This window comes from Cryptomeria japonica, chromosome 9 (assembly GCF_030272615.1).
Source record: "Cryptomeria japonica chromosome 9, Sugi_1.0, whole genome shotgun sequence".
Lineage (NCBI taxonomy): Eukaryota > Viridiplantae > Streptophyta > Pinopsida > Cupressales > Cupressaceae > Cryptomeria > Cryptomeria japonica.
In genome coordinates this window covers 342564048-342577229 of record NC_081413.1, presented here as the reverse complement: position 1 = coordinate 342577229, position 13182 = coordinate 342564048, and the positions used below count along the sequence as shown (strand labels likewise).

The window sequence follows — 13182 nt, the reverse complement described above, 5'->3', positions numbered from 1 at the left end:
CACTTTGCTTCGCCACACTGAGGACAACTACACAAAGCGGGTGTAATCTTCAACAGGTTGTGCTTATGATCGATACGTTAGCATACACAGGGGATAGGCTTCGACTAACTTTACACAATGAAATGGAATTCATCCAATCACCAAAAGTATGAGCAGAGATACACCGTCGATTAACACTTATCAAATCCTTCATTCAATTCTAACATGAAAGAAAATCTAAATTAACTTTAACTAATGTGTTGAGGAAATTGAAACCATGCTAATCATTCAAACAACAGAGATTACAAAGCCTTAAGAGAAAGCGCACATGCACTATATTATTTGAAAATGACCTTTACGCAACAATACATCAAAAACCTCACACACTCCAAATGAGAGGAGGTAGCCTTATATAGTTTTTCAAAAAATAATGAACGACAAAGATCAAACAGTGATCAAGGGCCTAGATTGAAAGTTATAAACCCTAATTAGGGTTTCCCAAAACTCTATCAGTTTGAATGAATGAGAACATGACAAGTGGCATAGTTGCCATTCTCACTAAAGTATGCGTCTAGTTTCCTTTTCGGATAAGTCAAGTTCATTGAATCTAGGCATGTTGACTTGGAGCAATCTAATTGGTCAGAAGATGACGAGGCGCCACCGTAGCGTGAGTCACTCCTAATCTTGTTGAGGCGACGTAGGAGCAGGTACGGGAGTTGGATCAACTCCTTGGGGTGGCAATGGATGTTGCTCTCTTCCTTGAATCTGTGCTTCAATGTGATGAGCAATCGCTTCCTCCTCTTCAAGGATAAAGCACATTCGACACCAATCAGGATAATTTCTTTTCACACTCCAAGCTAAGCTGTATAATTATGTGATGATGTTTTCTTGCTCGTCATTGAAATTCAAGTCTGGCTGTAGTACTAGTTCAGGAGGAATGATTGGCTGGCTCATGAAGCTCGGAAGGAAAATTGTTGAATTTCTTAGAATAATTTCTTGTTGACGACTTTATGCTTGCTTCTTCATGGCCCCAATTTATGTTGCGCGAGAGGAGGGTGAAAGCTCTAGATAACCCCTTGCAAATATGAAATGATAGGATCAATTTGTTCAGACATTCGCTGTGATAATGCCCTCCTCCTTGATACCCTGAAATTTGGAGAAGAATTTCTCCATGCCTTCATCATAAATGAGGAAATTGGAATTTTCTTTGTGAAACATTTCCCATACTTAGCCAAATTTTGGCTATCTTCACGCTCGGATGAACCTTGCTCGTGAACTTGTCCTCAATCCTCCATTTGGCTTGAAACTCTAGCTGCAATCTTTTAGATGATCCCGCTTCTACTACCATCTGCACCTACAAAACCAAAGGAAATTAAGTTGGAAATCTATCTTTTAGTGCAAAGTTTCGAAGGTTAGATGGCAAAACGCTTCGATCTTCGGATTTCTCAACATTTTTAGCTTTGAAACAAGCTGCAAACGCTTAGGTCATGCTTGAAAGAAAGAACATTCAATCCAAAATGATCCTCTTATCAAAATTTCGGATAAGCCTGATAAAGACACCTCCAATACACCCAGAAAAATTGAGAAAATTGATAAGTCTGCCCACCAATCAACTTCACCTTTGACAGAAATGAGAATATAGAAGGAACAAAACTCAGAAAACTTGAAAGTTCTGCCTTCTATTAGTTGATTGGACTCCAAAATCTGAAGATACTTGATAAGAATGAGGTAGAAAAATTAAAACTCCTTCAAAAGTTCACTCAATCTGCAAGAGATCACCCTGCAACACCTCCAACCTGCAAAATCTTCTTCGAAATAACTCTCAACCTGCAAAATAACTCTCAATATTACTCTTAACTTGCTCAGAAAGTTCGAACCTTATGTGTGAGAATGAAGAAGTGAAGAAGGTATTTGTAATGAAGTTTGAATTTGCAATTAGAAACACGCAGATCTTTTCCAATTCATGTTTCTACTTCGATTTCAACCTTGAGAAAGTTTCCAATTTGATTTTGAGTTGCAATGTCATCTTCCTTAAGTTTGAATCCTTCATTTTACAACTTTCTAATTTGATTTTCCACTTCATATTTGATCTTCAAATATCTCTTTTTAAACTTTCTAATTTGGAACTTAGTTCAAATCTTATGAAGATTTGGATGACATTACCAAGGAATATTCCCTATTCTCAATACTTAGCAAATATTTTTGGCTTCACCTTTGACTTAGCCGAACTTCATGAAGTTTATTTCTCATTGTGTTGCAAGGCAAAGTCGAACTTTTATAGAGTGGGAACTTTCCTTATGTTTATGTGCACTTTATGTCTTCACTTCATCATGTTTCCCTCAAGGCGGACTTTTCTTCTACCTCCAAGGCGGACTTTGAAGACTTCACCAAGGAGGGCGAACTTTTCTTCTACCTCCAAGGCGAACTTTTCATGTTTGAGAACCTTTCACTTCATAGGGCAGAGTTTAATTCTTAGGCTCCACTACTTTGCTTGGAGGGCGGAGTTTGAAGAGATCACCAAGGGCAGACTTTTGAGCAACTACCTCCAAGGGCGGACTTTCAAGAGATCACCAAGCGTGGAATTTAAGTGTTGTTTTGAAACCATCTTCTAGGCAGAGTTTGGAGAGATAGGCATCTTTGTTCATCACCTTAGGTGGACTTTTGAGAAGCTTGCACACCATTCACCATCATCTCATAGGGCGGACTTTTGTAGGCTTGGCATCATGGGTGGACTTTTGGAGGTATGCAACTTGGGCAGACTTTCTACCTTATGCTCCAAGGCGGACTTTGGAGAGACCAAGAAGGTGGACTTTGAAGAGGGTGGACTTTGAAGACATCTTTCATAGGGCGAAGTTTTGAAGCTACTTCACTTGCTATCATCCCACAAGGCAGACTTTGAAGACTACCTCCAAGGCGGACTTTGACTTGTTCATGATCATGGGCGGAGTTTCAAGAGATCACCAAGTAGGCGGAGTTTGAGACACATGCTTCAAGGGTGGAATTTCACAAACATCCATTCATCAGCACCTTGGGCGGAGTTTTTAGGCATCTCCATCTTCATGCATGGGCAGACTTTTGAGACTACATCCAAGGCGGACTTTTGAGACTACCTCCAAAGCGGACTTTGAAGTGTGCACTCTGAGGATGGAACAATTCTTGACACCAAGTTTGTTTTGTCTGTATATGAAATATAACATTTGAGTATTAGTGGCATTTCAATATGTCTTTTCTCTTTCTTATACTTTAACTTATATTTCATATATATTGTCAGGATGTTTGAGAGTGGTTTCAGATCTCTAGGACTTATAATACAAATTCTAGTTTTTAGGAGATCTTTCAAAATTTCAGACTTAGTCAAATTTCAGACTTAGTCAAATTTCAGGCTAAATCAGGATGACATATGCGTTCCAGACTTAGATGATTTTTCGAGCTGATTATCCTTTGAATGTGCCATGACCCCCTAAAATATAGGAGCTTATTTTTTGGGTCAAAACTTGAAAATTTTCGATCACGATCGAAGCAGGTCAGTGGTATCAATGCAAACCCTAAGTCTCCACTCTGAAAAAGCAAAAAGCAGGCATCCCTCAAAAATAGGGAAAACTTTCTAAAAATAGCCATACCGGGGATCGGGCTAAAAATGCCAAAAATGAAACTTCCTAAAAAATAGGAAAAAGCAAAAAAGCAAAAATTCATTCAAATCAATTGTGTTCTTCGTCCTTTGGCCTTTCTAGGCACTTTGACGGTGTCTAGACTCTGTTATCACTTGGCTTGCACAAACTGACTTTCAATCTCTCGGACTCAAACCGTTCAAAACTTGACAGAACTGAGCAGAACTGAAGCAGAAGGCCACGGGACACTAACAAAAACCCTAGAAAGCAGGAAAAAGGGAGGGTACCCATTTGCAATGGGGCGATGTGTGAAAAAGGTCACAAGACCTCCTAGCTTGCTTATAATTCTACAACTTTGATATAATCAAATCAGTAACCTCAAACTCAAGTGTCATCCTCTATGCATGTTGAGAGAACCTCCATAATCTTACCATTAGGATTTGTGAATCTATTAGAGAAAAAAACTTGAGGTTGATATAGTACCTAACAACATGAATGGGATGGTAAATTTTATTGTTCCACCTTTGATCAGTGATCTCCCAAATGGGATCAAATCTCTCTATCCTCCTTAAAGTACTTTTGAATGGCCTCTTTGGCCCTAGCCATTGTACCTTTGATACCCATCCATCAAGCACAAAACTCTCACCATGCGCTCTAACACATACAAGTATAAAGTTACAAAAAAAAAAAGCTTCCAAATTTACAATGAAACTCAATGCTTTTTAAGTTTAAAAATAAAGGAATCAATTTGAAATTTAAGTTAAAGTTTGAGATTATCTTGGCAAACTCAATAGCTCTCTTAACAAAAAATCAAGAACTATCTTTTACAGTCCTCTTTCCATTAGCCTTGTTTGAATATGTTGAGTCTAGCCCTGCTTGACTACAAACATCTACTTCGAGGATGTCAATGAACCAGACACTGTATGCAACATTAGGAAATAAATTGCAAACCATGTATTTTCCCTGGTGTGATATCTTCTCAAGTTAGGAACCCAAGGGTGATTATAAATATATTTTGTTATGTTCTTTGCATCTTCTATAGATGGTCTCACCCAATCAGTTTTGCTAAGTCCTCCAAAAAAATGTTAAAGCAATAGACTACATAAGGGGTCCAAAAAAGTTTCAAATGCCCCTCACAAACCAATCTTCCAACTGCCGGGTATGTCGTTGAATTGTAAATGACAACTTGCACAACATTTTTTATGCCCACGTCTAAAGCAACCTCCTCTAGCATTGAGCTCAAATTTTCTGCATTCTCTTTTTGTTGAGGCAACAACTAATTTCAAAAAAATCAGCTCACCATTTGAAGCAACCAGAAAATGGATGAGGGCACATTTCCTTCCATCCATCCACGCATCTAAAAGAATTGTGCATTCAAGATTTTGCAACTACTTCTTTTGATCTTCCAAAATTGTTTTTGCATCTATACTAGCGTCTTGGTTTGACCTCCCACTTAACATTTTCAAAGAGAGCACCTTGCACCTATCACTATTGTCACCAAATACTCCAAATATGGACTCTTTCCTATCTTGAAGGGAAAGTTGTTGAAATACCAAAAAATTGTGCATGCCATTTTTGATTCTTTGTGAGCCCCCTTATACTACCGGTTTTCTCCTTATGCTACTGGTCTTCTTTCCCTACCGGTCATGCAATGACCGGTCAACCCTTGTATCATCTCTTCACTGTTCTGCCATTTACTTCAAGCTAACTTGGATTGCTCTCGGTTCTGTGTTCACACTCTATGTGATCCGGTAATCATTTAGTCTGTTAGTTTTTCTTTTGCTTGTTCATACATGCTCACCGGTGGCCCTGTTTACCGGTTGATACTACACCATCCTACATACCAGTTGACAATACATACATGCTGATCATGCTATACCGGTTGACATAACTAGTCTTCCCTTTAGTTGTATCTATGCTTTCTTATGCTTACTCACTGGTGAACATCCATACCGGTAACATCTTCTACTTGCATCTTGCATACACCTTGCATACCGGTAGCCATCCATACTAGTGAATAAATATCGGATGACATCAATGACAATACAATGCCAACAAGGTATACCTACCACCACTTACAACATTTTGACCAATGAGAAAATTATACAATTTTCAAACACGTCCTTCTAAGGAAAGGACCAATGAGAAAAGGGAGTTGTAATATTTCATTTAATGCCTTTTACACGTCCATTTCTTCTTTCATGAATTAGGGTTCAACTAATCTGGACATGTTGACTTTGAATTAATTGATTGGCAGAGATGAGTAGGCGCCACCTCAACTTACACGCCTTGAAAGTTTCTTCTTCAATTTAATTTGTCTTCTTCAAAATGTATTCCTTCTCCTTTCAATTTGCATTTCCATCTTCATCTTTTGCCATCCTTTTCGAGAGTCCTTGATTTTTTCACCTTTCTTTATCGTAAAGCAATTCTTGAAAAGCTCCCATGCATTATTCCTAAAAATAAATAGCTTTGAATTACAATTGTGAATAAACTCCTATGTTAATTCTAGAATTCCTTAAGTGAAATGCAAGAAATTAATGATAAGAAAATAAAAGTTCATTGTCTTGCACCTCTAGAAGAACTAAAGGAAATTGCATGATCGTTCTTCAAAAATGTTGTGATACAAATAAATACATTTTGGAATTTCAAAAATATCATTGTTAATCCACAATCCATAATGCTTCATAAAATCCTTCCAAAACCTTTGTTTTCACCTCGTGCACAAAATTTTCCAGAAAAATGCATTCTAATTTTACCTCCAACAATCTGGAAATAATACTCTTTTAACTTGGAATTTCCGGAAATTGATCACAAACACTGTTTACTTCAGGTTGTAATGGTGTTTTCTCTTGTTTTGCAATCTGGAAATGCCTAAATTGTGAAGGAATTCACTCAAGTCTGCATGTAAATAACTGGTATTTCCCTCAAAAATCACTTCCTTTCAGCTTTCAATGTCAACCTCTTCCTATCTTGGTTCATGGAAATCAAGCGCTTCCCTCTTTCTCATTCAATACTTGGCTTCACATCTAATTTCCTTGCACAAAATCGCACCTATCTGCTGTAATTTGCCCTTTATTCTGCTATTGTTTTGCTTTTGAATTGAATTGTGGAAATGATTCTCTTGGTCTTACCTTTATAGGTGCTCATAGGGCAATTGTTTCTCCTTGGCAAGGGTTGGCCAACTCATGATTTTATTTTGTTTTTCAAATTGCAAATTATCTCCATTTCATTTCAAGTGGACCCTCTTTCCCTTGGCGGAAATTTCACTTGCACTTGCACAAAATTGTCAAAATGCTAGGCAGAGATTTATGTATTGCATGGATTCCTGAGCACAAATCCAAGGTGCTCATGGAATTTTGGGCGGAAATCCAAGTGGTGCATAAATTTCCCAACAGAATTTGACCTTATTCTTGGAATTTTTTGAGCGTAATTTTTCCTTGGTCTTGGATTTGTCCTTATCGTGGCCTTGGAATCATGGAATTTTCCTAAGTTACCGGGTTCTTTGCCTAGACCCCCTGGGTCCTAGGCCAGTTCCCCCTAGGTCCTAGTCCTGGATCAGTTCTCCCTGGGTCCAACCAGGGTCCTGCAAATGCCCTATGGGTTTTTCCCTAGCGAATCCAGAAGAATCCAAGAAGAATTTTGGAGGCTTTCGCAGAACCCGGGAAGAATTTGACGCAAAAGTGAAAAATTTTGACTTTTTTAAATCACTTTTTAATGCCAAAAATGCATAGCCCCCAACCCTAATTTGATGACTTAAAACACCAAAAAAGATAAAAGCAACTTCGTTTTTGCACAATAGAATGAAAAACATAACTTCTTTGCTCCATTGCTAAACTTCATCTTTTGCTTGCCATTTCTAATCTACCACAGCATATGGAGGATGATGATGATATTTTTTATGACCCAAATGATATTTGATCAGTGATGGCTGATTGTTGTAGCTTGACATTATTATTTTCAACTAAAACATTAATATGCTGGAGTATTTACTGTTTTGCTATGTTATTTGAACTAAAACTTTCATATATGATGGTGTATTTTGCTATGTTATTTGACTATTAGTATAGTGGTGTATTTTGAACTTTACTGCTGCATAAATGTTTTGTTTTTTTTTTAAATATGGTGGAGTATTTACTGTTTTGCTATGTTATTTGAACTAAAACTTTCATATATGATGGTGTATTTTGCTATGTTATTTGACTATTAGTATAGTGATGTATTTTGAACTTTACTGCTGCATAAATGTATATATTTTTATTTTTATATGTTTTTGTACCAACAAACCCAAAACCCAAAAAAAAAATTTGCCGAACCTGAGTCTCGAACCCGAACCCGAGCCCAAACCGGGACTGGCAGCTTAGGAATTTTCCTTTATTCAAGTTTGGATTCATGATTTTATCTAGGAGAAGGTCGTAAATCTGACCTCTCCTTTGGATTTTTGGGTCCTTGAAACTTTAATCCTTGGATTATCATGTTCATGCACTCATAATACCTTCATTTCCAACATCTTTCAAATTTTATTCATGCACTCGGAATCCTTATTTCAATCACCTCATTCCAAGCATCTCATTTCTTGCTTGGAACTTTTATCCTTGTCTTAACTTAGGAAAAATTACACATTCCTTATCCTAAGCAAGGAATCTTCCTAAGTTGAATGGTGGATTGCGTGTTCACTCCTTATCCTAGGGTGGATTTCCTAACTGGACCTACCCATTCCTGACTTGATCACCTTTTCCAAGGATGAACCTTTGCACTCTTATTTCATGGATTGATCAATGTTTTCCTTGGAACTATTCACTTTCATCCTAGAATTGGTTGATTGCTCCTTGTCCTAATCTTAAATTTTCCAAATTTGCTTGAGGATTATTCACTAATTCTATTCCAAGACTTTAACTTTGTTTTGCATAAGAATGCTTTCCTAAGATAAACCTTGCACTCCTGCTCGATCCAGATCATTGCATTTCCGGACTGTCAAGAGTTTACTACCTTCCCAATGGCTAGGAAGCTAAGAGACCAAAATTATTGCTAAATTAAGCAAAAATAAGCCAGCAAGCGGCAAAAAGGAGGGGTCCCCATTTGCAATGGGGCGTATGTGCTTACAACACAACACTCCCCTATTATGGACTTGATAACTCCCTCTATTTATAAAGGTTTTTGTTTCTGAATGTAATCTTTTTTTATATATTATATTATAGTAATTAGTGAGAATCCTTATCCTTCAATTGACTGATCAAAAAAAGCCAACACAGATTTATGCTATCAGCTATGAGCTTCTGTCCAAAACATAATGAAATGTATAGGACCTAAGGACCAATTTCAAACTACTTTTCCTTAATGATTTGTTTACTTTAAAGCACTTAGGATAATTATTTCATTTAAACCTACCAAATCCTACCAAACAGCCCACATATATTGAATATGAACAAATTGAACACAAACTAGGCTGGTGGACCAACAACCTAAAGTGGCAGAGTGACCCACTATCTAATAGTTTGATTATTGGTATAGGGCAAACAGAGGTTGTAAACCACCTTAAAGCGAACATAATAAACTGGAGATGAGCTGGAAAGATATTACAGATTGAAATAAAAGTCATTACCAGTGTGGTGTTATAATGTGCAATAGAGGTGAAAAGGCAGAAAACTTAGATTTCTAAAGTTGAAATGAGTATGACACTAGAGATTGTGGTTTCCAGAGTGCATATCTGTTTGTTAAAATTCTTCTGGATAAACTGCACAGGTAAGTATGGCATTTACATACGCTTTGACAAGTACAATACAGAATCGAATTCAGTGAGCACTCAGTATGAATGATTCAATAAACCAAGTCAGCATGGGCTCAAGCAAAGACAAAAAAATTCAACATCATAAGCTTCAGGAAAAAAAGATGAGCTTTTTTAATTTATTTTTAGTGACATCCTATATAATTAAATTATTCATTTGCAAATAAGCAGAAAATAATAGTTTTCAATGTTCAAATTTCAAGAAACGGAGCTCCTCTAAAATATAACATGAAAATACAAAGAAAAAGTTAATATTAGCTATGTTACCAAGTTTACATTGATTTTTGTGCTTCATGGTTGCATGGTTAAAGTACAATAAATGCATATATGTAATGTGATAGTGAGATGATCAGGGACAAAATGAAGCCCATTTCAGGCTACTTGCTACAGTATTTGATATCGTATCATATCCTATCTAATTTCTCAATTGTTCTCAATCAATAATTTACAAGCACCCTGTATTCTTGGCAAGGTATCAGAATTAAACAAATGAATATGCAATACCAACACTTCTAAAGTCAGATAAAAGTCCTCATATTTATTTTTTTCTTCTCCGATGTATTCAACCATTCTTGTTCATTAATTCATGAGCACCCTGCATTCTTGACGTGGTATCAGAGACAAGATAGAGGCCGGAGAGGAATCAGTGCATATTACAAACAATTGACAGATAAGAGGAATGATATAAAATTATTTTTCCTTCAAAGTTGCCAGCTAGAAAAAGGATATCATATAAAATTAAATCAAAAGCTTTATTAGTTATCAAATATTACAAAGATAATCAAATCAAAAAAAATCTGTAAAAAAAAAAAGATACGAAGATTTTTGAGAAGACGACCAATTTAAGAGACAACTTATATTTCTTGACCTAATGCCATCTAAAATACATCATTCAAAAACTTTGTATTTAAATATTATTAACTAAGGAAATATGTTTAAAATTCAACCAGATTATGCTCCATTCAACTATGCCCAATTGCATATCCACTACAGTTGATGTTGTTATATGATTCAATGAAACAGGAAAGAAGTGTGCATATGCTATTTATAGGTTATCTTGCTCCATATCTTATTTCTCTATTGAAACCAAACCACTAACAACGATGCTAGAAATGCATTAAAACTATCCAAAGAAAAGAAAACAAAATAAGATATTCCAATTAAATAAAGAGATAGGAATCTTTTGAAATCCAGTTATGTTCCAATTTGTTGGAGGATTATTTACCCATTCACATTGGCCCTGTGTTTGAACCACATTCTATGTCAATTTCTTCACTGACCACAATTTTTTTCCAGGATTAACTTTTCATTGAAATGATAATTGGGAATTTACTAAATGAATTTATGTAATAACTCAAGGAATCTTCACCAGCAATTTTAATTGACCTGATATAAAAGCACTTGCCTTTTATACTCATAACAAAATTCTTGCACACACTATTTTAAAAAATTAAATATTTTCATTATTTTCTAAAACAGAGCAGCATACTAAAATGAGTTATCTATGTAATGTTAAGGTTAAAATTTTATTCTTGCCTGCCAAATCGATTTAAATCATTCGCATATGGAAAGAAACATATCATTCTTGCAATTATACACTGAACATGCAACAACAAAGAGCAGAAATGACACAATCAAAAATATATAAAAAGGGGCAACCATATGCTTCAATGAAACATTTTTTGCAAAAACAAACTCTTTTTTGTACCCCTTCATAATGCCACCTCCCTTCAGAAACTGTGGCAAAGATAAAGTTGCAAGCCAAGACCCAGATGGTCGTACATGAGCTGCAAACTTTTCTTCCTCCTGCCGTTGCTTCATCCTCTCAAACTCTGCCTTAATTTCTTCTGGTGTGTTCAGTTTTGGACCCAGTTCCAACCCTGACACTAAGCCTTCCATACCATAGATATCATAAATTTGTCTCTTCCGCTCATCACTCAAAATTTCATATGCTTCACGTATTCTTTGGAAATTCTGTGTAGCAATATCTTGCATCTGGCATTATCAAAATAAGAGTTACAAAGTTAGACTACTATGAAGCACTAATAAAGTTAAAGATACACGGATCAGTTGTTTTCTAATAGGAATAATCAATCCATTTCCCTCAAAAATCAATGCACAAACATTATGAGAATGTATCCATGAATGTTTCAAAAAAAGAAGTAAAAGTTCTTTGACACTGACATTGAGACATAAACTGTAACCAAAATTGTGTTGACTAAAATGTGGATATTGATACACTAATGGATACAGATATGGCTATTTTTCAAGGTCCCCCATATGAATTATGCTTGATATGGCATTTATTAAAAACACATAAATGCATATATCATAAGTGTGTATCAAAAGTCATATAGCACAATTTTTTTTAAACAAATACAATCCATAGAAGGAGATTTTCATAACTTGAGAAGTACTATAGGTTCACTGCTACTATATTTAAAAATGTTTATAGATGTGATTTCATCATTAAAACAAATAGATCAGTAGAATCAGATGCAGAGTTGTATCAAAACAGATAAACAATTGGATATGGGTACAGTATGAAATATAGATTCATCAATTTTCAAGATCTATATTCTATTATTTATACATCTAAAAGTATAGTACTAACTTCAAAAATATTTATTTATATAAAGATTTATCTATATTTTAGTTTATATTATTTGTATAGTTAGATTATGTTGGTATCTTTAGTAATTTAAATATATATATGCATGGGTATATATGTGAACGATTTGTTTTATGTTTTAATTTTTTTGCAAATTTTGAATGATTTTTAATAAATCATAAACTGATATGGCACCAAACGGTGTGGTGTTGTATCCAAACATATTGGATATGGCCCAAATAGAGGCTCATATATGAATGCATCTAGATATGGTATCTATGTTGTATCAAGGTAATATGTTATCCAATAGGCAGGGAAGGGAGGTATCCAACAACTTTAATCACATGCTATCAAGAAATCCATCATTATTCTCTTGAAATGGGTATTCCCCATCATCAAGATTCTATTGAGAGTGGTATGGTGGGATCAAATAACCACCAACCACACTACGAAAACCAAATAAAGATGCATCAAAGGATCCTCTTGTTGTGTCAAAATCCTCAATAATGGGATTGAGAGCTATCATTGTATTGATGTCACTCATCTCAAGCTACACATCCCAAAGCCTACTAGGTCTCTTATAGTCTACATGAGGAAATGTGACGAGAGGTGAGGACCAGAATGGACATACACAAGGTCCTCCGATTTACTAGTTGCCAACCTATTACACTCTACATAATCGATGAAGCTATGTGTGCTCCAATTCATTTTACTTAAAGAACTAAAAACTTATTAAAAATTTGATGTTACAAATTATAAATAGATGCAAAAAATCAAATAAATAACTAAAACTAGAAATAATCTAAATTAGACTATAATACATAAAATGACAGATATACAATAGAAGCCTAATTGCTATTTTTTTTAAGATGTTTAGTTATGGTATGATGGAAGTTCCACCAATTCATATGGCCTATTTCTTTCTTATCTTCATTGCACCAATATCTACATAAGTTCCATCACATAAATAAAGGTCCCAAACACAATTCAAGTCTCTACCATAGAACACAAATTAACTACTGAGAGGGGGGGTGGGGGATGAATCAGTAGTTAATAAAACTTAAAAATTTTATCCAACTAGATTCTTTGAAAAACTTACTTTAAAACTGAAAGAAAGCACCAAACTAAAATCTGAAAAGATATACCACACAATTAAACCAAAGCACACAGGAATACGTGGAAACCCAAGATGGGAAAAACCA

At 35.4% G+C, this 13182-nt stretch overlaps 1 protein-coding gene across 2 annotated transcripts in view; it reads right to left on the bottom strand.

The window, feature by feature from the left end:
• Positions 1-13182, bottom strand: part of LOC131029714 (chaperone protein dnaJ 13) — a 248737-nt gene that overhangs the window by 181846 nt on the left and 53709 nt on the right. For both annotated transcript variants that reach the window (XM_057960332.2, XM_057960331.2), the window contains exon 2: positions 11078-11364. In XM_057960332.2, the coding sequence (XP_057816315.1) occupies positions 11078-11364 (287 nt within the window). The remainder of the gene's footprint in view (positions 1-11077; positions 11365-13182) is intronic.